The 23,255-nt window shown below is 43.6% G+C and overlaps 2 protein-coding genes across 4 annotated transcripts; both read right to left on the bottom strand.

The window, feature by feature from the left end:
* Window positions 1-1,804: 1,804 nt before the first annotated feature.
* LOC308113856 (solute carrier family 2, facilitated glucose transporter member 5-like) lies at window positions 1,805-9,034 on the bottom strand. 2 transcript variants are annotated; one of them, XM_080470383.1, is made up of 12 exons: window positions 8,708-9,034; window positions 6,772-6,870; window positions 6,533-6,693; window positions 5,884-6,008; window positions 5,654-5,806; window positions 5,368-5,493; window positions 5,103-5,290; window positions 4,744-4,854; window positions 4,557-4,658; window positions 2,953-3,028; window positions 2,713-2,840; window positions 1,805-2,131 (listed from the first exon to the last, which is right to left on the bottom strand). In XM_080470383.1, exons 1-12 carry the CDS (start codon window positions 8,714-8,716, stop codon window positions 1,907-1,909), a joined length of 1,503 nt encoding a protein of 500 aa, XP_080326509.1. In that variant the 5' UTR covers window positions 8,717-9,034; the 3' UTR covers window positions 1,805-1,906. The 2 variants fall into 2 exon arrangements, with proteins under 2 accessions (XP_080326509.1, XP_080326510.1); XM_080470384.1 differs by lacking the exon at window positions 6,772-6,870.
* A 5,159-nt stretch (window positions 9,035-14,193) lies between these two features.
* On the bottom strand, window positions 14,194-19,226 carry gpr157 (G protein-coupled receptor 157). Of its 2 annotated transcripts, none has more exons than XM_080470371.1 (4): window positions 18,625-19,226; window positions 16,328-16,541; window positions 15,279-15,473; window positions 14,194-14,916 (listed from the first exon to the last, which is right to left on the bottom strand). In XM_080470371.1, the coding sequence occupies exons 1-4, from the start codon at window positions 18,993-18,995 to the stop codon at window positions 14,719-14,721; spliced, it is 978 nt and encodes a 325-aa protein (XP_080326497.1). In that variant the 5' UTR covers window positions 18,996-19,226; the 3' UTR covers window positions 14,194-14,718. The 2 variants fall into 2 exon arrangements, with proteins under 2 accessions (XP_080326497.1, XP_080326496.1); XM_080470370.1 differs by having other exon boundaries at window positions 18,589-19,118.
* Between the last annotated feature and the right edge of the window lie 4,029 nt (window positions 19,227-23,255).

Below are 23,255 nucleotides of genomic sequence, written 5' to 3'. Positions count from 1 at the left end.
TAGACTAATTGCTTGCAGCAACAGACTTTGTTATTATTGGGCTCTATCTGCCCTTTGGACACCAGCTCAGAGAGCAGACACTGGTTTACAGCCAGGTGTTACGCTCACTTCTGCATGGCTGCAGGGAACAGCACCCCCCTCCTCCTCAACATGTGCACTGTTATGAAGGTGGATTTGCAGTTTGTGCATCGATCCAGCAGGGAGCAACACAAATTTGGACACGTGGGATTTAAGTTAGAAAAGAGTTTCGCTGGGTTGCAGATGAGTGGTGAAAATTCTGGCTGCTGAGCTGTTTCTCTTTAATATTCACACTATACTGAGAGGAAATACACTTTTAAATTAATAAATTACTGTATTTATCCCTCATATAGCCTCAAAGTGAGCTCATGAGAATTGCATCTCTACACATCCTGTTCAACTATTTACTTTTCAGTTGGGCATGTATGTCCTTTTCTTAATATGACATTTGGTAATTTAGCAGCAATGGCTGGGTGGTGGTGATAATCTGATGTTTGGGGGGTTGCACCAGGGAAGCTCTGTGGTATTCAGGTTAAAAGTGTAACTATTTCTGGAACATAAAGTCGGTTCAGCTGAGGTGTATTTCATTATTAGATTATTGTTATATATTGATAGCTGAAGATTTTATCCATGATTGTGCACACTAAGTGCATAAAATCTACACAGAAACTGTGAAAACAAGCTAAAATATGTGTGTTTGACCTCATTACTTTCAGTTACATTAAATACAAGGATATATTTCAGTGCGAGTAAATTTCACAGTTTTTCAAAATCATCTATTTCCTATCTGAATACCCAGCTAATTAATCCATTCAAACTCCAGATACCTGTTAATCCGTTTCATTTCTGGCATTCAGCCACTTGAGAGTCAACCTGTGGTGTGCACAGCTTTCGCTGAACTTTACATAACACCAGTTACAGTGACTGCGCTCGTGTTTGTGACAGGTGCTCTCAGGACGGACAGGTGATAATACACGCTTCTCGGACTAAGTGTTGTTATCTGCTCTGGTTTATTGCGCCGTTTTGACGACAGTCAAGGCTGCGATTAAATAACGAATCAGGATAAGGGTGAGTTATTTCACAACCTGCCAAAAGCATCACAGAGCAGCTTTAATGCAGAAATGACACTGAAACGGAAAGCGAGAGAAGATTTCAGTGTTCTTTGTTTATTGAAGGATTTTACTGCTCATCTCATCCCGTTGAACCGGACTTCACTTTCAGCAGGTTGTGAAACTCTGTAAACTGTTTTTAATGTTTGTCTTGCCTCCAGTTCATCATTTGCTGTGATTGGCCAATCTCCACAAAGGCATTTCGCCAAAGCAATGTCCCTGAGGCAGTTTGCAAACAAATTAAAAAAGCGTAGTTCAGCTGGCAATGTCTGAACACATTTTGTTTTGTGTAATGAAGGATCATCACTAACACATTAAGTTTCAGTCTTTGGTTTCTATCCTTTTACTGACTTCATGATGGGTTAAACTGATGAAGACAAGTCTGTTATTTTCTGTTCAATTGATAACTATTTTATAATAAAAGGCTTATTATATTTGAATAATTCTTTAGGTTTTATAAGTACCCGTAAGTTCAAAGGAAGCTTGAGCGTCTTGTCATGTCTCTGGGCAAAAAACACTCAAGTGGGTGATTTGTTGGTCTTAAAAAGAGATAAATTTAGTCAAATCAAAGTGGTAAGAACTCTGTCCTTTATGATTCTGAAAAGTGTATTTTCGCCTTTTGGTGTGTTTAGTGACTCACCAAAAACAGGCAATGAAATGCACAAAAACTCACAAATAAAGTGCACAAACTGTAATATATTCAATAATTACATAGAGAATAAAAACATGATTTAAATAAAAACTTCATTCAGTCCATTCCAGCTTCCTCTCATTTCCCCTCAGAGGGCCGTGACCTGCAACACCTCCTCCAGACTTCCTCTGCTCTTTTTCAGTGGAAGATCGCCGTCACCCAGGTTGATCTCCACGTTGTTCCTCTCAGCAAACATCTGGCAGACCTCCAGGAAGGTCCTGTTCTTGGTCTCCGGCACCATCAGCCAGATGTAGAGCAGAGTGATCAGGCAGATGACGGAGAAGACGATGAAGCAGTAGGAGCCCAGGCCGCTCTGCAGGGGGGGGGGAGGAAGAAGAAAGGAAACGTGATCCGTGTGTCCCCAGGATGAAACGCTGTGAATATGCCAGCCGGGAGGATAAAAACAGCAGAATGTGATTTATATGCGACTTGGACAAACATATTTTGTTCTGTCTCCTGCAACTGAAACACATTAAAAATGAGGATATGATTTGACATTTAAGGAGGATTCAATGACTGAAATATTGCCTTGGTCTTAAGAAAGGTATGAGCAGCGCAAGTAATCACATCACTAATGGATGTGGAGTCACGAACTGACAAATGTCCATCCATCCATCCATCCATTTTCTGCTGCTTATCTGTTTCCGGGTGGCGGGGGTGTCAGTCTGAGCACCGTCACCCAGATCACATTGCACCGATTAAGAACCTTTCCTGCAGGTGGTGAGCCCACAGGAAGGTGGCGGCCGGCGTGGGACATGAACCCTCTACCTTGAGATTGCGGGTCTCATGCTCTACCAGCTGAGCTAGCTAGACAAATGTCACAAATCAATATTCTGAAATTGTGGACTTCTCCCCTGTTAGGTCAAGAGCTTCCAGAACAATTATGTAACCGACCTCCAGGAAGGGGAAGACGAGGCCGACGGTGAAGTTGGACAGCCAGTGGACGGAGCCCGCCACCATGAAGGCCGCGGGCCTGGCCGACTGCCTGAACATTTCGGTGGTTACCACGTAAGGAATGGGACCTGCAGGAGCACACACAGGCAGTCAGAACAATCATCCGTCCTCAGCTATTGGACCCCCGCCCCCGCTGTAAACAGTGTAAGTGGAGATAAGCTCAGGTCGAGGCAGACTCACTGGGTCCTATGGCGTGTCCCATGACATAGACGATGACACAGCCGATGCTGAAGTAGGGCATCCACGTCACGCTGTCCTGTGAACACAAACAGTAATTAATGATTGTAATGATTTCCTGGTTGTGTTGATCATCTCAAGCTTCTGATGAAGTGAAAGAAGTAGCAGCGACTTTTCTAAGATTCCAGTCTGTGTCCCAGCATCCCAGCGTTTGTCCATGGATCTGTCCTCTTGATCGATAAACCACCTTGTTGCTTTTCTTCTTTGCCACGTGTGCACTCTTTGCAGAGTGACTGCCCCGCAAATCATCTACATCTCACCTCTGGAGGTTCGCAGCCCGGCCTCCTGCACTTCTTTACCAGCTCCTGATACTTGGCGCGCCTCCTCTTGTTGGCCATGTGTTCTTTGCAGGGCAGTGTAAGTTACAGAATGAGCAACTATTTGGTGGAATCTGACTCGATGATCACGTCTGGTCGAAGTTGTGTTGGTGTTATGCTGGCTGGGAATTTGAGCTGTTTGGTCAGGTCCACTTCCACTTGCCAATTGGTGGCGGAGGTGAGGACTTTCCGCTTCGAGAAACCGTTGAATGAAACCTGCAGGAGGTTGCCGGTGCCATATGGGGTGGAACCGCTCAATCTGTGTGGTAGGCCCAGCCATCCCTGCAGGTAGCTCCTGATTTTTCCCTCCATGGCCTTGACTCTAGTCATGGGTACTGCGTACGCTAGCAGAGTCCACAGGATCCGGGGCCTTGAACCTCCCTGGTAGACCCTGATCTGTCCCGACAGATCTGACTCCACCAGTCCTTGAGCTCTTTGCTGGTCTTTTGAATCGAAGCAGAATCTTAAGTACTGAAGTCAAAGTACTTCTTTGTTCTGTGATGGATGAGACGATGACTCCAGACGATGAGAAACCGAATCTGTCAACAGCTTTTCCTCTTTTGAGCACTCGCACCTTTGATTTTGCAGGCTTGCCCAAATGATGAGTTTCTCAAGGCCTTTTAGGATCCATCTCCTGCCTGGGACTGATGTGGTGGTGACAGTCAGGTCGTCCAGAACGACTCTTATTGGGGGCTGGAGTCCTCCTTGTCTTGTCAAGGAACTCCTGCCATCCACCCCTGAATGTTATCCTACATGTAAAAATCGCACTCAACAATGTTTAGTGATGGAAATGGTTTTTATGAGTCAAAAGCAATAAAAGATGTAAATCTTTTATTGTTTTTCTAGTGTCTATAGTGCAAAAATGTTAACATGATGTCATAAAAACATATGAAAATGACCAATCTTGTCTTAAGATCTTATTGTCTGAAGCTGCACGTGTTCTGGGTGGTGAATGTTTCTTATATTGTTGTGACATAATCATCTAGTTGTAAAAGGTGAATACAATCATTAACGATTACCGTTGTGATGAGCTTCAGAGTGCGCTGTATATCTATCATCTTCCATCGCTCCATGTTTTTAATTCTACATTTGGTGAGGAATCACATGATAAATCTATCTCTAAAGATTCAGTTCTGATAACTCATGGCTTCATTCCTGCACTGATAAACTCTGCCTCCTCTGATTATCGACCTGGACCAGCAGAGGGCAGCAGAGTCACACATCATGTACCTGCAGGTTCAGAGCCACAGTGAGCATCACACAGCCTCCACAGCAGATCCCAAAACCACAGAGGAGGAGCAGCCGTCGGCCCGAGGCCTCCACAATGAAGACCTGCCGAAACAAATCCCGTGATCAGCACCACTGTTTCCTCGTCAGGAGATCACGCTGCAGACCTCAGCTCCAACAGGACACCTACAGCAGCGATGGTCATGACGACGTTGACCGCTGCTGTTCCCACCGTGACGAACTGGATGTCGTCGGGCTTCACTCCTGCTATAGTGAAGATGCTGTCTGCATAGTAGTAGATCTGAGAAGGCAGAGAGAAACACATGATGTTACGGCCTGGAGAAAACTGAAGAAAAAGATGCATTGAGGGTGTGATTTACTGTGAAGGAGGCGGGGGGGGGGGGGGGGGGGGGGTCACCTCACTTATATTAAAATCCAAGTAAAACAGAGCTGAGCACTGCAATGCACTACAGTTAGAACATGAAAACTCCAGACCGAAAGCTGCAGCCTGGAGACTTTGTGTTACACCGGATGACAAAGACGTCTCACCGCGTTGACCCCGGACAGCTGCTGTCCCATGTTCAGGATGATAATGGAGATAAGCTGCCAGCGTAGAGAGCGCTGGGACAGCAGCGTGAGGACACTCAGGTGGCCTTCAGCTTTCTCCGACTGCTCCTCAAGACGCATCTCAGAAAGCTCCGAGTCCACGTCGTCCCAGCCGCGCAGACGCTGCAGTGCTGAAAACACAAACTCACCAAGCTCAAGCACTGCCTCCTGCTCCCCACGGTGAGAAGAGGTGTTGGGGTTTCCTGACCTTTCTTTGCCGTCTTCTCATCTCCTTTCTGGATGAGCATGTACCTCGGACTCTCTGGGAAGAAGGGCAGCAGCAGGAGCTCGATCACAGCGGGAATCCCAGTCAGGCCCAGCATGATGGGCCAGCCTGGATACAGAGGAAACACGGAGGGGTTTGGGGGGTCAATATGCTATTATACATCCATCTTCCACGTCAAACTGAGGGTCAGGTGAGCTGGAGCTACTCCCAACTGTTAATGGACAAGAGAACACGGAGAGACACACAAGATCACAAATGAACTGAGAACCTGTGCTGTTGCCCAGTATGTTTCTGATGCCCATAATGTTGGCTGTGACGATGCCGAGAACGATGAAGACCTCTGGTATGATGCAAAGAGCACCTCTCAGGTTTTTGGGAGCGATTTCACCCAGATACATGGGAACGGCGGTGGATGACAGACCTGCAGACCAGGGGAAAGGTGTATGTATGAGACGAGCTTCTACACACATCTACTCCACCTGGAGTGCTGGAGCTGACCTGCACAGATGCCCACGATGAATCTGGCCGCAATGATGATCTCATAAGACTTGGCAATCTCACTGACTCCCATCATCACGGCAGGGACGATAGAGAAGACGTTGTTGAAGAGGAGTGTGCCCTTCCTGTCATAGAGGAACACAAAGAACGATGCTGATGGAGATAAAACAGAGAAGGTGATTTCAAAGTAGCTGTAGTTTCCTTTCCTAATGTTTTTGAAATTATTCACCTCAATGGAGACAATAACGAACAGAAAAGACAACAGTCTGTATATTTCATAACCATCGCACATAACTTCACAGAGCACTCTCACCTCATTATCAGATGTGATCAAGGGACATTACAGAAGTCTAATTTAGACATTACAAAGTATGAATGATGGCTGGATTATCATCAAGACTTAGGCAAGTGTCAAATATAACACCGATGGTCGAGGTGGAGAACATACTGAAAATTGTGTTATACTCAAGAACTACAGGAAGTTCAATTTCAAGAGAAAAGATCCTTTAAAGGGACTAAAATCCATCCATCGTTCTTCTATTCTTTCCAACTTCTTTAGGGTCACAAACGGCCTCAATGAAGGGATGTTCTTGCTTTAGGGTTAGGGTTAGTGTGTGTACTCTGCCTGTATACCAAAGAGGACATTTACCTCCCCAGCCTGTTGACCAGAGGAGCCACCATCAGAGAGCCAAAGAAGCCCCCCAGAGGGTACATGGACACAGACAGGGACCACAGCAGCGTGAGGAAGTTCCCCTCCATCGGCATGCCATAACGCTCCAGGTAGGTGGTGTTATAAAACTGCTGCATGAACTGAAAAGAGCAGGACAATGCTGATGGAAACACGCCGCGACTCCAGTTTACAGGGTCCTGCCTGCGTGCTCAGGTTACCCTCGACGGAGAGTTGATGACCGCCACATTGTAGCCGTACTGGAAGGAGGAACCAAACGCAGAGATGAGCGTCGCCAGCGCCAGGACTGCAGTTAACCTCTGTGTATGAAGAGCGCACGTTCACAACATCATCCATCACTGCTGCACTGTTTGGACACTGACAGACAAAGCAGGGGCTGAGCTGTGGAGAACCCCCCCCCTCCTCCTGGGCTGTAACTCACCCCTCTCTTCTCTGTCTTGCCCCATGCTTCTTTCTCTCCCATGGCTGTGTTTAGACTAATTGCTTGCAGCAACAGACTTTGTTATTATTGGGCTCTATCTGCCCTTTGGACACCAGCTCAGAGAGCAGACACTGGTTTACAGCCAGGTGTTACGCTCACTTCTGCATGGCTGCAGGTAACAGGACCCCCCTCCTCCTCAACGTGTGCACTGTTATGAAGGTTAATATGTAGTTTGTGCATCGATCCAGCAGGGGGCAACACTAATTTGGACATGTGAGAGTTACTGTACACAGAAGTAGTGGAACCCAGAGTTCAGCTTGGGAGCATATGAGTAGTGAATTTCAAGACTGCCACTGATGTCTCGCTTTAATATTTACACTTTACAGAGAGGAAACAGATTTTTAGTTGTTCTTTTATCACATCTGCATACTGTGAATCTTCTCCTATGGTGAAATACGTTTGGCTCCAGCGGTTCATTTTGCTTTTGTCAACGACCTCAATGTTTTCTATGAGTAAAGAGGCTGCATATAACTTCTTCCTGTTCATGGTTGGGCATGTCCCTTTGTGCACATTCTTCTCCTCAACATCTGGTTAGTGTGGTGAGTAAGCTGTTGAACAGAAGCCAACTCAGCTGAAGTGATGCACAACAACAACAACAACAACAACAATAACAACATTATTCAAGCCTGATCACATGGTGCAACATTTATTTCAGTTTTTCATACAGAAATATCCTCAACGTGAGCTCATGGACATAATAGATTTATTTTTACACTTCCTGTTCACGAGCTACTTTCTGGTTAGATATCTATGTCCTTTTCATAATAACATTTGGTAAGTTAACACAATGAGGAAGGCTGTTTGTTGGTGTTAAAAGTTTAACCACTTGGTTGGAATGGATGGAATCTGTCTGACCTTTCTTTTACTGACTGTCATCTCAACTGTTTGGTGCATAATCTTGATTTCAGGGAAAAATAAACATGTTAATGGTCCAAATAGATATGTGTAGTGGGTTGGAAATGCCACGATAGGTTTTATATAAACAAATCCATCACCCCGTATTTTTGTTTAAATCTGAAGAAATGTTGCAACAAAACATGTCAGTAGATGGCGCTTGTACCGTCGCAGATTCCCACGAGGATAAAGATGATAAGCTTTTACTCTGGCGGAGTAATAAAATGGCGCTTGTTGGAGCAAGACACTGATTGTTGTGATTCTCACCTACATGTGACGGTTCCCCGATTCCCCGATCGGTTTGGTGCTGGTGACACTTGACCTTTGGCTAAGCCCCGCCCCCGAACACAAAGGAACCAATAGCCTTCACCTATCAACTGGCCAGAAAAGCCGACTCGGACATTCTCAGCGTAAAACTCTGTAGAGAAGCATTAGAGCTGGTGAAACCTTTGTTGTTTTCTGGACTATTTAAGTCATTTAAGTCTTTTTCCAGGCAGAGTTTCAGCTGAATGCTGGACATAGATCAGATATTGGTTGTGAAATGTCATACAATCGCCTTTGTAGACAGATTGATGAGTTTCACAGGAAGGTTTTGCCGAGTCAGAGATATTTCAGACCGTGCCTAAGATCATAAAACCTGGTGCATTCAGAGGAATGTTGATGAACAAAACTGACTCAACTGTTGAAGCTGAAGACGTTTTGTCTGTGCAGACAAAGGAGCGTGATCTCTTTGAGTCAGAACAACCTGTTTTTAAACATACCTTCGACATGTTTCAGTGGAGTAGTTCCGTCTTCATCAGAAACGTCATCCGATGTTGTCTCACATGTGTTTTGTTTTTTTTATAAGCTGGTGTTACTGAGGCGTGGTCGGACCGTCACTTTTGACGGATCGGTCACGCCCTCTGCTATCAGTCCGCTCCATCAGGATGCTGCTCCAGGTGTGTGACAACATGAATCCTTCCTCGTCCTTGTCCAGCGTCCTCGCTTCTTATACTTATACTTCTTGTACTCCAATAATCCAACGATTGTGGCGGTGGTCTTCGGCGTGGATGACTCTGACCTCGTTCCAGTCCATGATATGATGATATGATGGCATTGAATTTGTCTCCCGGTTGGATCATTTCCTCAATCTGTTTTGCGGTGCTCTGGTTCAGTCCTCTCACCACTTCACTCTTTCAGCCATACAGGAACCGAGCCCGTCTGAGCAGACTGGACCCTCATCATCATCTGCTCTCCGTAATTCTATCAAAATCCTTCAATTCTCCTCCTCAGTCGCTGACCATCACATGAATAGTCTCACACTTGACAAGGGAATTTTGCACCACCAGGTAGGACAAAGGAAACAGTTTCCTTCTCCCCAGTAGCTGAAACATCTGCATGTTGATATGGGGGGTGCATACCAATACAATGCAATACGACGTTAGACATGATGTCGTCCGCCAATGCCAGTGTCTAAAACAGAAGCGTCCACGCCTTCCCGAGAAAGCACCTAATGACAACTAATGCCCCCTTTGAGCATCTCGAACCAAGTGCATGTGGTTAAAACCTTAGGGAGACAGAATACACAGGAATCAAGCCGAGCATGATTTAAAACGTTTAGCCCAATCTGATTAGATTATTCGTGCAAGAAGAGACAAAGTCACAGTACAGCCTTTGCATGATTGTCCAGGAGTTTGTCCAGGAGTTTGTCTAACTGTGAAGTCGGACAGCCTTCTTCAAGGCCGAATTGTTCTCATAAAGCTCCACGTGCTTCCTGTTCTGTAGACTCTGAAGGTTACAAAAAGTAGCACAGAGGTTCCAAAAGTGCTGACACAGATTCATCCTTGAAACACAGACTGCAATATTACCCATCATTGTTTATGAGACAAAAACAAGATTTCACTAACGGTTACAAGTCTGCTTCGTTCCTCGTTTGGTCCTTCAATCATTTTGTCCAGTTCTACCCGACTAAGAACGAGTCAGGAAGGACAGTAGCTGAGAACAAACAGCTGTCTGGTGTCCTTCACTCCCGCACCATCCCCTATAACCATCAGGAGAATCCCTTCAAGACTTTGAACAGGACGTTTGTTCAACTGTTGTGCGCTCAGTTGACGTAGTTCAAGCACATGACTGTACAAGACCCAAACCACTATTCTTTCTCCGTTATATCAAAACACCTTGTTTGCCTATTGATTTGCTTTTTGACCAGATAAAACATCCCAGTCCAACCAAGAGAAGCACAAAAATGTGCTTCTTGCATGGAGGACGCACAGAGTCAACAGCACATCCTGGCTTGTGTGATCACTCCTGACCGGGTCCAGATTCCTGCAGGTCTGGTAGCAGAAACAGAAGCATCATTACTTCAAGGTATCGGGATATATTTCAGTGCTACTAGATTGGCAAAATCGTCTATTTTCTCTCTGAGCACCCAGTTACTGTACCTGGGTAACACTGTTGGTTGAGTAGCTGAGGGTTCAAACTCCAGGTATCTATGAATCTCGTTCATTAGACGCTTGAGAAACAAACTGTGGCGTGCACACTTCTTGCAGGACTTTGCACAACGCCTGCTGCAGTGACTGCGCTCGTGTTGACTGGTGCTCTCGGGACGTACAGGTCAGCATAAATAATTCCCCCAACCAAGCGTTGATATCTGCTGCGATTGAGCAACGAATCAAAAGATAAGAGCGAGTGCTTTTATATCCTGCCAGCAGCATGACAAAGCAAGTTTCATGCAGAAATGACACTGCAAAACTGGAAAGCGAGAGACGATTTCCCTTTTCTTTGAAGGTTTCATCTGATATCATACGGTTGAACTGGACTTTGTTTTCAGCAGAGACATCCTGGTTGCAAAGCTCCGCAAACTGCTTTTTAATGTTTGTCTTCCCTCCAGCTCGTCATGTGCTGCTTGGCCTTTTGCCAACACAAAGTCTCCGAGGCAGTTTGCTCTTTGGGCTGGATGACGTTTGACCTCACTTCAACAGAATAACATAAACCAAGGGAGTGATCACAATTACAACTATTTGTGTTCAGAGCAACAAAAAAACAAATAAGACTAAATCTAATCGAAAAGTCTAAAATTACATAACATTATACCGAAACAAAAGATGCTTTCAACGGGTTTTCTTTAATAAACAAAGAAACCCTTTCGGCTACATCACAAGAATATCACAATGAATAATCAAGATTGAGGAGGCAAACAAAAAAAAATCATGAACAGTCTTCAGTTGATGACATAAAGTTGGATAATCTGAAGATAAGAAAAAGGATTCGTGCCTCCATCTTCTACGTTGGCTTTAATCAGGTAAAAGTCACGAATATTAACCAGCAGGGCTTTTAATGACATAATTAATTTCCACCTGATAAAAAGAAGACAAAAAAAGGATAAGGCTGCGGTTATTGAAACCACGTTCACACGACAACGTTTCAAGTGCAAACGATGTCCAGGAAACGGCAGAAACGCTGAAAACGGTGCAGTTTTTATGTTGGGCCACTAGTAGGTGCTGTTGGCTGTTCTTGTAATGAAACCAAACGTGCAGTAGCAGCGTTTCCGCCGTCTTCATGCCATTGATTTCAAAAAGAAAAGAAAGGTCCCGCTTCAGTCTGGGGAAAGTGCCTCTGAGTACTACAGAACTGGTAACTTCCCACTGGGAATGTGGGAAACTTCCAACAGCTTGATATAACTCAACACAACAGCATCTGTGCATCTCATGGCCAATAACGTAATAGCTTCCATTAATGGAATAAAGCCACTAACTTGCCAATAATATAATAAAATACTATGTTTACAACCACAATTCGAGGAGTGCTAAATGTCCTTTATGACGACCATGCTATCTGCTATACATATTTTTGACAAACAAACTAAACCTAAACCCTGCAAATATATAATTCGTTCCAAAATATGCAGCTGTATTCATGTATTATCATATTATCAGCTGCCATCATTATATTTTAAAAGGATTTGTTTTCCCCCTTAATTCAGTAACCTATGGATCAATTATCCTATTACACTTTTAGTAATTTATTACATAATTAGTTAAATGCATTTAAAATGATTACACAGCAATATACAGCAGGCGAGAAATCTCCCACTTTCCCTGATGTGAGCACAAACATGTAACATCTACTTCAGCCACAGAAAGAAAAGTGGAAATGAAAGAGGCGTTCTATTTCACACACATTAAAAAGCCAAAACAAAGAAACAAGTTTAGGTTTGCCCAGTTCACTGAAACCTCTGCAGGTTTTCACAAAGTGACACAAGTCACCTGACATTCAGCAGTGACAGACACCTGAATCATCGCTGCTTCGCTCCGTTGTCCACGGAGACTCCAGGGGAGTGATGGAAGGAGGCACAACTCAAAAGAGGAGGACACTTCTCACACACGAGGGCAACGGCCGGTTTCACCGGGGAGTCCAGCAGCTTATAACCATCCAGCATTATCACAGCAGGTCCCCGCTCATGTGACGGACAGTGTGTGTTTGAAAATGAGTGAACAGCCGGTGTAGTGAGAAAGAAAAAAAGAAAGGAAAAAAGAATTACTCCCATTAAGTGTAGTGGTGAACGGTGAGCCCTGGTAGTACAGTGTCGCCCTGAGGTGCTCTTTAACTTAATGAATTAAATAGGCAGAGCGCCAGTGGACGGAAAAAAAAAAAAAGCTAAATCCTGTTTCTTAAGTGGCCAGAAAATTTCAATGTCAGCCAAAAGTTATTCAGTGGATTAATTCCTGGAGGAAATACAGTGAGAGTGGGCCATGTGTGTGTGTGTGTGTGTGTGTGTGTGTGTGTGTGTGTGTGTGTGTGTGTGTGTGTGTGTCCTCTGTCGTCCACAAGGACAGAAAACTGCTCAGTGGACATTTTTCATGGAACCAGCACAAACAAGACTGACTTCCATCCCTGGTCCCTGGTCCCAGGCCCGCTGGCCACGTTACTGATGCTCTGAGAGGATGAACTCTGCACTCCTGTTACTTTAAACTCAATCTGATGGAAGGCACGTCAACCTGCTGAGTTATGCTTTTAATCATTTCTGTGAAAAAACGGTGGAAATGGAAGCGGAGGCATGGGAAGTTGTGATTTGAGACCCGGAGCACAGAAAAGGCCCAATAGGTTTTCCTCCATGAGGACGGAGAGACGAACCAGACCAAAGGAAGGCCTGAGAAACCAACAGCGATGAATCACTGCTACTGGAGGAGTTTAATCCTTCATCGGGTCATTTCTGAAACTTTAAAAGGCTTGTGAAGATTTGGTTGCATGATAGTTTTTTTTACTTAAACTCACATTTTCACTTTTTTCCCCTCAAATAAATCTTTATATACAGCAACTATCAGGAGTGTATCAAATATAACAGATGTCCAGAAATCCTTTTTTTTTTTTTATAAAGGAAAAGTGTCAAACATGTTTAGTTCAGGGGCCACAAACGTTCCAATTTCATCTTTAATGGACCAGAACTGTAGTTTTTTTTCCTGTAGCACTTTGAAATGAAATGCGTTATAAATTAAATGTATTCTTAAAATAGTGTCACGATAACCTTTAAATTTAAACTTTTAGGTTTTCCTTTGTTGTGACACGTGATGAAAATTACTCCAATCTCAACAAAAAACCAATTTTAATGAAACCTTCTGGTGGAAAAAACAGTAAATTGGAGTTTCTCCAATAGCTGTTGTGTTAGGAATTATTTTACAAACTCACCACGTAGACAAGAGTTGGAGCATGTTCGAAAAGTTCCATTTTCAGTCACTCCCAGCAGTTTTCATGCAGAGACCCAAAACATAAAGTTTTGCGTTTTCCGTTGTGTACATGGAGCCTTAATGTTGTGTCCACTAATCCTAAGAAATAAAGTTTTCTTTGAGACTTTTACAATTTTCTTGCGAGTTGGTTTTGGCACACGGGCCTTATGTTTGACACCTCTGGTTTACATGTCTGATCTTGCAGCTTTTTTTTTTTTTTTTTTTTCCTCAAACAAAAATCCTCTAAAAAGGATATTTAATGTGTTGAAAGTCAAATCTATTCCCACAGATGAGCGTCTCTATAAAAGGTGAAGGAGCTGCAGACATTCGAGGGTTAACGCAGGTTGTTTGGCGCGTTCAGTCGCCGGCAGATCGTCAAAGGAGAAGTGAAGCTCTGAAGAAGGAAGGATGACATGTGATCAACTGACAGCGGCTCCTTCGGGTGTCACGTCCGACGGCCTCTAATGTGTCAAAACCGCTTGACTCGGCAAAAAAAAAAAAAAAAAAAAAGAGTCATCAGGAGAAACGGCACCAGATACGAGCATCACGGGTTCAAGTGTTTCAATGAAAGATCACACAAGAGTTTGACTTTTAATAATTTAGTGACACGACAAACAAAAATCAGTGAAACCCAAAATATACAAAGTTGACGGCCGCTGCTACCAAGGACAATATCATTCTTCACTCTGGAAACTTTCTGCCATGCAGTCGCTTTCTTAATGCCACAAACTGTGACTGTCAAAGGAAACAAGTTCCCAGGAGAGACGTTCTGGTGGAACGCTGCAGAAGAAGAGGAAGCGTCGTCCATTTTCTTTCTTTGTTACAAATATAGACTTCAGGACAGTACGTGATAAAAGGAGGCGGTAGATCTTCCTGCATGGAGCGCAGGAAACCCTACAAGTGATTAGCACCGTGTGTGATGCGCAGCATCATCATCATCGTCATCGTCATCCCGCCACCCGGAGTGCAGACATGTGACAAAACATCCTTGGCGACTCGCTGTAACGAAGCCCAAAGAGAAACGAGAACGCGTCTCCCTTCGCGCTGACCTCCGTCCGTCCGCCTCCGGATCATCTGTCCTCCTCTCTCTGGGTGGAGGCGTCCTGATCCGCCGGCGGCCCGCGGGGGGCGCCGTCTGGGCGCGCCGCCTCCTCCCCTCCACACGAGCAGCAGCAGCAGAACGTGGCGCAGAGGCGCGTGCGGATCGGCCGGGTAAACAACACGAACATGATGCAGTTGGCTGCTCCCTGCGAGGTGTTGCCGATACCCTGCGGGGGGGAAAACAAGAAAACAAAACAAAGGTGGAGCGTAGAATAGTTGTTAAACTGACATTTGAAGTGATGAAGAGGAAAGATCATAGTGCAGGTTTATGTAATGAAAAATAAATCAGTTTAACTGACCAATAAAATGATGTTTCATATCAACTCCTGCTTTAGAAAATGAATTCTACACATGCGATGTGATAAAACAACATTATAACGTTTATACTGCACTTCCTGAAAAAGCTGCGTTACTTTCCATCTGATAAGAGTTTCCCTTTACAGCATGACTCTGTTTTTTTTTTTTTACAGTGTGTGTTCACACACAGTGAAGCGATGAAGACGAGGGGGTTTGTTGACATCACACTCACATGCAGAGTGACCAGCACCGGGTGCTGCCTGACGGGGGAGCCGGCGAGCAGCAGCACGAAGCGCACCGTGCTCCACATGCGCAGGAAGATGAAGATGACGGGGATGAGCGTGAGCTTCACGTCGGCCATGGAGGAGAAGGGGTGCGACGCCGGCCTGCTGGCCAGGATGGGGCGGTACTCCGACAGGGCGGCGTGCTGCGTCCCGCAGGAGTCACGACAAGACAGGAAACAAAGAAATATCCCATCAAGATCAAGAGACGGTGACGCGTTAATCCACGTTTGAGGCCGGAGCGCTCGCCTCACGGGTTCCAATGCCGGCAGAACCTTTCCCAAGATGCTTGGGTTCTGTCGCCGTGTGAAACCTTCTGGAACTGTTCAGGTTTATATAAACACACATTGTCATTAACTCACTTATTCAAAGGATCTCTCACATTTCAAAGTGTAGAAACAACGTGTTTTCAGTCTGATGGGGTCGTTTACGTAAAGTCTTTTTAAAGAGCTCATATTATGAAAACATTCACTTTCTAAAGGTTTTCCAGCAATAATAATCGTCCCCATACCTGGACTGACGCCCCAGAAGTGAAGACAGTCTGTCCTCTCTCCCTGGCTTGTTTCAGGTTTTAAAAAGTGTGTTGCTCCAACCAGCCAATCAGAGAGCAAACCCTATATAGTGTCATCGGGGGTTTAGCCAATCACAATCAGGGTAGGCCCTCCTTTTGACTCCTCCCACAATTAGGCAGCTCTGCTCTGGCATATGGCACCACGAGAGGAAGTACTTCCTCCTCTTCCCAAAGTGGGCGGAGCCAGTCCAGCTCACACAGACACAGCAGATTCTGAATGTAGCTCCTATGATCCAATATTCAAATGGAGGAAGATCAAGGAGAAGCTGGATTTAGGGGCGATAAACTTTGAAAACAACGTTTTTGGACCAATGAGGCCAAGTGAAAGTGTTGAAAAGCTGGACGATATGACCCCTTCGGGCACCAAGAGAATCTGCCCGAGTCAAACTTTCCACACGGTGGACGAGCGAGACGTGGTGCGATCCTCACCGCCACGCTGATGTGCCTCTTGATCAGGACGTAGAGGACGGGGAGGGTGAGGTACGCCAGGAACTCCCAGATCTTCCCGGTCAGCAGCATCCACAGGACCCGGTCCGGGGCCTGGATCCGGATCCAGCACCAGCCCACCGACACCTCGGAGGCGTTGTAGCCGATCTTGTTGAGGCACACGGCGGCGACGGTGATGGCCAGCGGCACGCCCCAGCTGAGGCACAACACAAAAGGTTCACGGTTCAACACAACAGCCCCGCTGCGTCACCCAACAACACATTGCGGCGCCTGAACGCCGGCACCATGTGACACCATGTGAGAGATTATCTCGCATGTTGGTGCAAACAGCAGCTCAGTTCCTTTAAATTTCATAATACCACTAAAATCGTCTGCTAAATTTAGGAAGCTTTGTCCGCCAATTTCCCTGGGACGCGTTTTCACTTCTCTAAAAAGATTTTTTTTTTACATTTTAAGTGAGAAAATGGCACTGCATGGCAGATGGTTATAAATACCACACAGCTTAAGGCCCGCTCGTGCGCGTGTTCGCATACGGCCGGCAATGAATGGCCCCCGTTGTGTTTTCCTCAAATCAATGGCACATTTGAGATTTTCAGAAGAAACTGCAGAATGACAGATGAGGAGATGGCGGGGTGAGCAGAATGGATCAACACATGGAGATGAACCACAAGGACCAAACAGAGTCGTTACACTGGTTCAACCTCTTACGTTTTGAATAGAAACACATGAAGTTTACACTACCGACAGATCTCTGCAGAGCTGCGGCGTTCATTGGTTTATGCAGCAATGTAAAAAGTGCCAATTTTACAGAACTGAAAGAGGAAAACGGTTCATCCATATCTTTCACTGAAACGTTGTTGACCTTATTCTGTTTGTCTTTTCATCTCTATATCTCGTTTTGCCTCGATGGTACCGACGCAGGTTGGTAAAGAGAAGAGGATTAAATCCCCATCAGCTTAAGTTAGAGGAGCATCTCTTAAGGCCGAGTCATACTCCATAAGAACAAGAAGAAAAGTTCGGCACTCGGGGGTCCTGCCAAAATAAATGACGTCACTTTCCTTTGGTTCCGCTGTGTTGACCGTCCGGGCTGAAGTATGTCGGTGCCGCAAACATGAGGAACATGTGGACGATGTGACGAGAGCATCCAGAACCCTTCACTTATCATGATATATTGTTCATAATGACAGGACGGCCTCCCTGCTGCTGGTTCAGCTGGATTCCACCAGGGCGAAAAACACAACGTGTGTTGTTCTGGTTTAATCGGTGCTCCGCCAGCGTAAACAGCTCTAAAACACAACCTACGGTATGGCTGGTATGTGTCCACGAGCACAGAGAATAAGTGGAAGTGAAGCTGGATTGTGCTGCTTGTTTTCCATTGGCGAGACGGAGCCACTTTAGTGTTTGGATCCCAACAGCTGTTCACAATAGTATCTTAGAATAAAGCGATTAGTCTGGAATTCACCCATAAATTACTGCTGGATGTGGGGAACCCCACTCGTCCTCTTATACTTTAAGATCTGGGAAAGTATAGAGTGTGTGTGTGTGTGTGTGTGTGTGTGTGTGTGTGTGTGTGTGTGTGTGTGTGTGTAGTAAACTGGGATTGAAGATGGACATCGAGCAGAAGTCAACAAACTACTGAAGTTTCAATTACAATTAATTTAATAAACATTTCGTCGCAGTCTCACCCATTTTAGACAAATTTTGACTTTTTGGATGTTTTAACTCTCTTTACTGCTGTTTTGCATCATTTTTCCATTCTGCGCCGTCCATAGTGCTTCCATGAGGTTGCTCCGTTGAATGTGTGGTACTAGTGAATACGAGGTGATTCCAGACTAAAGTACCAGGTCAGACGGATGAATTAAAAAAAAAAAGGTCAATGTAAGTAGAAGACGGCGGGAATAAAATGACCTCGTCCTGGACGTTAAACATGAATGAAAAATGTTGTGCGACACAACAAGAACTGTGCGACTGTGATTTCTCTCTTAATCTTTTGTGTTTCTTTTAATTCTTTGTAAAACTTTAATGTATTTCTTTATAAAACTTAAGTATATTTTTTTTTATTTCTTTGTTAAGCTTTAATATATCTCCTTTATTTATTTCTAAAGCACAGTCAATGTCCTTGTGTCTGAATGTTGCTCTATAAATAAATTTGCCTTGCCTAATGATAAATTGCGTAATTTTACGCAGCAGCAGCATATGCTCCCCCCCCCCACCACCCCAGAAGGTCACCGGCAGGACTTGACCTTTGACCCGGCGGGTGAATCCCTCTGCGCACAGACCTGATGAGGTGGAAGAAGAGCACCAGGCTGTCGGCCGCCCTCTGGCTACACCTGACGATGAAGACGTAGAGGTAGACGGCGATGGCCACCGTCCAGAAGAAGGAGCTGGTGTTGGAGAAGGTGGACACGGCGCCCTGCGCCACGCAGTCCGCGGAGTCCGAGCGGAACACCCGCCACACCCCGAAGGCGTAGGACGCCGCCGAGAGCCAGTCCGACACGGACAGGAAGACCAGCAGCTTCCGGGGGGTCGTCCGCAGGTCCGACCACAGGACGTAGGTGAGGATGATGAGCGAGGAGCCGAGGAAGGACAGCGCGCAGGAGAAGAGCACGACCACCTGCTCGGACAGATACACCTCGGTCCGGTTCGACATGGCGCGGCTCTGCTGCTGCTGCTACTCCCCGGCCGCCAACATCCTGTCTGGGTCAGGAGCCCCACATTTCCTGGAGGGACTTCTCAAACTTCTCCCCAACGAGTGTGTGTGTGTGCGCCCTCCTCTTCCTCTTCCTCCTCCTCCTCCTCAGCAGAAGTGGGTCAGCTGGTCGGTGGGCGGACGGAGCTCTATTTCTGGAGTGTTTTTGCAGTGTGACCCTGGTTCATACATGGTGTGTGTGTTGTGACAGCCTCAACTTATTGACATGTTTTTAAAGTAGTTTTAGAATAAATCCCCAGAACGATAGAGGCTCTATTGTGGCACCATGTCAGTCAAACACGCCATAAACTGTGAAGTTTAAACATTTTTACTGTATGTATACTAATATTATGATATTCTAGTTTTTGTTAAATTGAACAAAATTGTAATTTATAAAATAACGTTGTTTTACTTTACTTTTTTGTAAGGCAATAAAGAAGCATCCCGAAATACAAGATAATAGAATAACTAGAAATAATAAATCAGGAATCTCTTTGTTTATTCTATTATTATAAGTTTTAAATTAAAGCTGCAAGCAGCATTGAACTGGTCCTAGCACAGCCACACATGTTGGAACATGGTGCATGTCCAGGTTTGGTGTTTGTGGGTTTACTAATACATACAAGTTTCCAAAATTTCACATTTCTGATATGCTGTCAGCTATGGAGAACTAAATGTGCCAAAATTAAATAAATACACCATTAGATAATTAATTTAATGTGTAACTAATTAATTAAAATCAGAATTTAACATAGAAATGTCATTAAATGTGCCATTAATTTATTAAAATACATTCATTTTATTGAAAATAATTATTATTATAATTTCACTATTTAATTATTTATTTATTTATTTATTTTGGGTACATTTAGTCCTCCATAGTCTGCAAAGATTTTTGCATAATAGAATTTTCCAGTAATATAAATTGTGGTAATCGCCGCATTATGAATGGAATTTCTAACAAGTAAATAAAATATGTTGGGGTTTTTTCAGGTCAGATTTGCAAACCAAAAAGTTATGGAAGTTTTATTTATAGTGAAAAAATAAATGCTATGTTTTTTCAGCGTCTTTGTCACAGAAACAATCAATGAACATTTAATCTACATTTAAAAAAATTCATCAGGAGGACATACAGTATATCATGAAGTGTTTAAAATTATACTTCCTTAGAAAAACTTTTTTACAAAAGAAATGAAGAACTGAGACTCTTGGATTCAAAATGAATTTAGTTCTTTAATGAAAATTGGACAAGTCCGTAGTTTACACCTAGAATTTATAATATGTAATGTTGAATTAAGGAAGTGAAATATAGACGTTATGAACATAACCGCTGCTGACCGGTGGGGGCAGTGTTGTACAGTGTGTCACGTGGAAGCCATACAGATTCTTCCAGGAAAGTATTTTTTTTTTTTTTTTTTAATGTCAATGAAATTGTAATCATGATTTTTTTTTTAAATGACTTTGATGAAAGACTGAGAATTTGTGTTCCGATAGAAGAATATATACGACATTACCTCACCTGGACAACAGGACTAAGAAACCTTACGCACAGTGACGTAATATTACGCATGTACCAATTTACGTGCGTCAAGGAAGCACGTGGGGGCATTGTGTTTATTTCTTCTTCATGCTTTTGTTGGGTGAGTTTTATGTTTTTCTTTCCAGTGCAGAGAAACCAGATATTTATGTTTTTCTTAAGATTTAGATGCTGAAGATTATCATAGAAGTTAATGGAATAATTTTTTAAACTCACGATGACATGATGACAGCGTGAAAACGTTTTTTAAATCACCGTTTTCAATTGTATGATGAGTGAAAATCTTAAAAACCACGTGTACAACAGTAGCGCTTGTGGTTGGAAAATGTATTTAATCCACGTTGGAATACGGCTCATGGGTTTCATGCACTCTTCTGAGTTATAAAGGTTTTTATCTTTTTTTAATCACTGTGGAAGAGTTTTGAGATCTATTATGTCAATACTAATATACTTTTAAATTAATATATATTTGGATATTAACAGCGAACTTAAGGAAATCATTGAAGTGATTTTTTGGAGCAGTGGTTTGCTCTCTCGCCTCACAGTGGTGTTGTCCTGGGTTCGAATACCAGTTTGCACGTTTTCACTGTGTGGATTGTCTGTCTCTCTGTGTTTGCCCTGTGATGCACCTGTCCAGGTGTGTCGTCGTCCCCCCCCCTCGTCCACAGGAAGCTGGGTTCGACTCCACAGGATGAAGCGATATCAGAGAAGATGGACGCAAGTTCTTGTGTTTAACTCTGCAGTCCAGTCCTACCGTAAACGTGAGTCCTCCACAAACGTCTCATCCTCCCCGAAAAAGAGCCACTTCGTAATTCACTAGTTATGTTCTGTTGATCTCTCATTATTTTAAGAGCTGAAATTGAAGTTTTGTTCACACCTTCAGATTCCTAAGAATTTATTTTAAAGGTTTCTGCTCTCAGAAGGGAGAGATTAGAGTTTAAGGCTAATCCAGAGCTGTTAAAGTCAAATCTGTAGAATTAATAATTTCAATGAATGGAAACATTTGGGTGACCGTTTTAAATATAACTCCACCATGTACGACTTACATTTTGTCCATACTTATTTAAAGGTGTTTAACTTTGTCACGATTTGTGGTTCACAGCTTTTAAAAAAAATAAAAATAAATTTGGTTTTGAAGCTTATAATTTGTTAATCTGGGTTAAATCGTCTGGATCACAAATTCACTCCTGCATCGATTCAGTCACCGGTTCATTTGATATTCATGCCTTCAGATTTTTCCAGGAGACGTAGGTAAAATGTGCACAAACTGCTTGACTGCAGGTCAAAATCTGAATTGTTTTCACTGTCGTATTGAAACTCAAGACAGAAATATCATATTTTATTCTTTTACGTCGTTTCATTACAAGAAAAAGCCGGATGAAGGAAGAGATTGCCGGTGAATTTCAGGAGCATCAAAACTACTTTAATCTTCACGAGATAGCCCAGATTGAAAACTGGTGAACCCAAAATTAAATTTTAAAACTTTAAACCACTGATATTACGACATTATAAACTTTAACTCGTAATAGTTAAGTTAGTTTTATTATTCCTATTTTTCACCTATAAATATTTATCAACCCACCGAGTTTCTGACAAAGAATCCAGTCGAAACGTGAAAATGGTGCGTTGAATCTACTAATAGTAATAATAATAATACCTTTTATTTCTTAGAGCCTTTCAAACACCAGGGTCACTTTACATTACATGTTAAAATTGCAGTTAAAAACAAGTAGAAACACATTAGTGGCAATAAAAACTAAACACAAGCATAGACTGACAGTTTTAAGAAGAACAGGCTTGTCTGAAGAGATAAGTAAAAAAATACTTAGAAATTTTATAATTATTGTCAAATGCAAATCGTAAATAGTGATGTTATATTAAAAACAAACTGATGGAATTAATTTAAAATATGAATTCTGCAAATTTCTACACTAAAACATACAAAATCATCAAACGTGTGTATTCCACATTTACGGGTCATTGTGGAACAATATATTAAAAATCTGCATTTTAAAATTCACCTTCCCCCTCAAAATCACAGTTTTCGGCCCCTTGAGCCTTGTAATAATTCCAATGTTTGTTTTTTTTAAAAAAGCATTGTGATAATTAATGAGAAGCTTCTCCTGCACTTTGTGTCCAGTTAATTACGTGTCAGTGCAGTTTTATCAAACCGCTGAAGTGGACAAAAGGTGTGGAGCCGGCGAGGCTGTGACCTTGTATGAGATCAGAAGTTGACTGCTTCTGCGTTGCTGCGGTCCAGAAACCTGCAACCACCTTTTTTTTATTTTTTTTTGTAGTGTGTGTTTGCAGCAGTGCAGTGGAGGATGTTTACTGCAGTCTGCAGCAGAAAAGAAACATCTGCATAATCATCAGAATCACACAGTTTTCGCGAGCGCTTTTCACGTCGGTAGATTGAGGGAGTCGACGGAGCGTCCGGCACTTTAAACCGCAGAAACCTGAAATGAACGTGGACGTGGCCCCGCCGGCGCTCATGAGCTCGTCTGCATTCGCAGGGCAACGACCCCCCCCCCAAAGTGTTTTCGAGTGGCTTACCGGCATTACAAGACGCGTGAGGCAAAAACAAACCAGGCAAACGAGATGAATCCGTCTTTATGCAACTTTTATTCGCACTTGTGTTTTTCACAATCTAACATGAAAAGAAGAAAAAAAAAATCAACATTTAA

Source organism: Lipophrys pholis (assembly GCF_963383615.2).
Source record: "Lipophrys pholis genome assembly, chromosome: 8".
Lineage (NCBI taxonomy): Eukaryota > Metazoa > Chordata > Actinopteri > Blenniiformes > Blenniidae > Lipophrys > Lipophrys pholis.
This window is presented reverse-complemented; position numbering and strand designations above follow the sequence as displayed.

Coding starts and splice junctions, on each gene's coding strand:
- gpr157 (XM_080470370.1), bottom strand. CDS start 18,995: ATGTCGAACCGGACCGAGGTGTATCTGTCCGAGCAGGTGGTCGTGCTC. Junction 16,542..18,588: donor ATTCACCCGCCGGGTCAAAG/GTCAAGTCCTGC, acceptor GTTGTGCCTCAG/CTGGGGCGTGCCGCTGGCCA. Junction 15,474..16,327: donor AGAGGCACATCAGCGTGGCG/GTGAGGATCGCA, acceptor TGCGGGACGCAG/CACGCCGCCCTGTCGGAGTA.
- LOC308113856 (XM_080470383.1), bottom strand. Junction 6,694..6,771: donor TCATCAACTCTCCGTCGAGG/GTAACCTGAGCA, acceptor TGCTCTTTTCAG/TTCATGCAGCAGTTTTATAA. Junction 5,291..5,367: donor TGAGAAGACGGCAAAGAAAG/GTCAGGAAACCC, acceptor TTGTGTTTTCAG/CACTGCAGCGTCTGCGCGGC.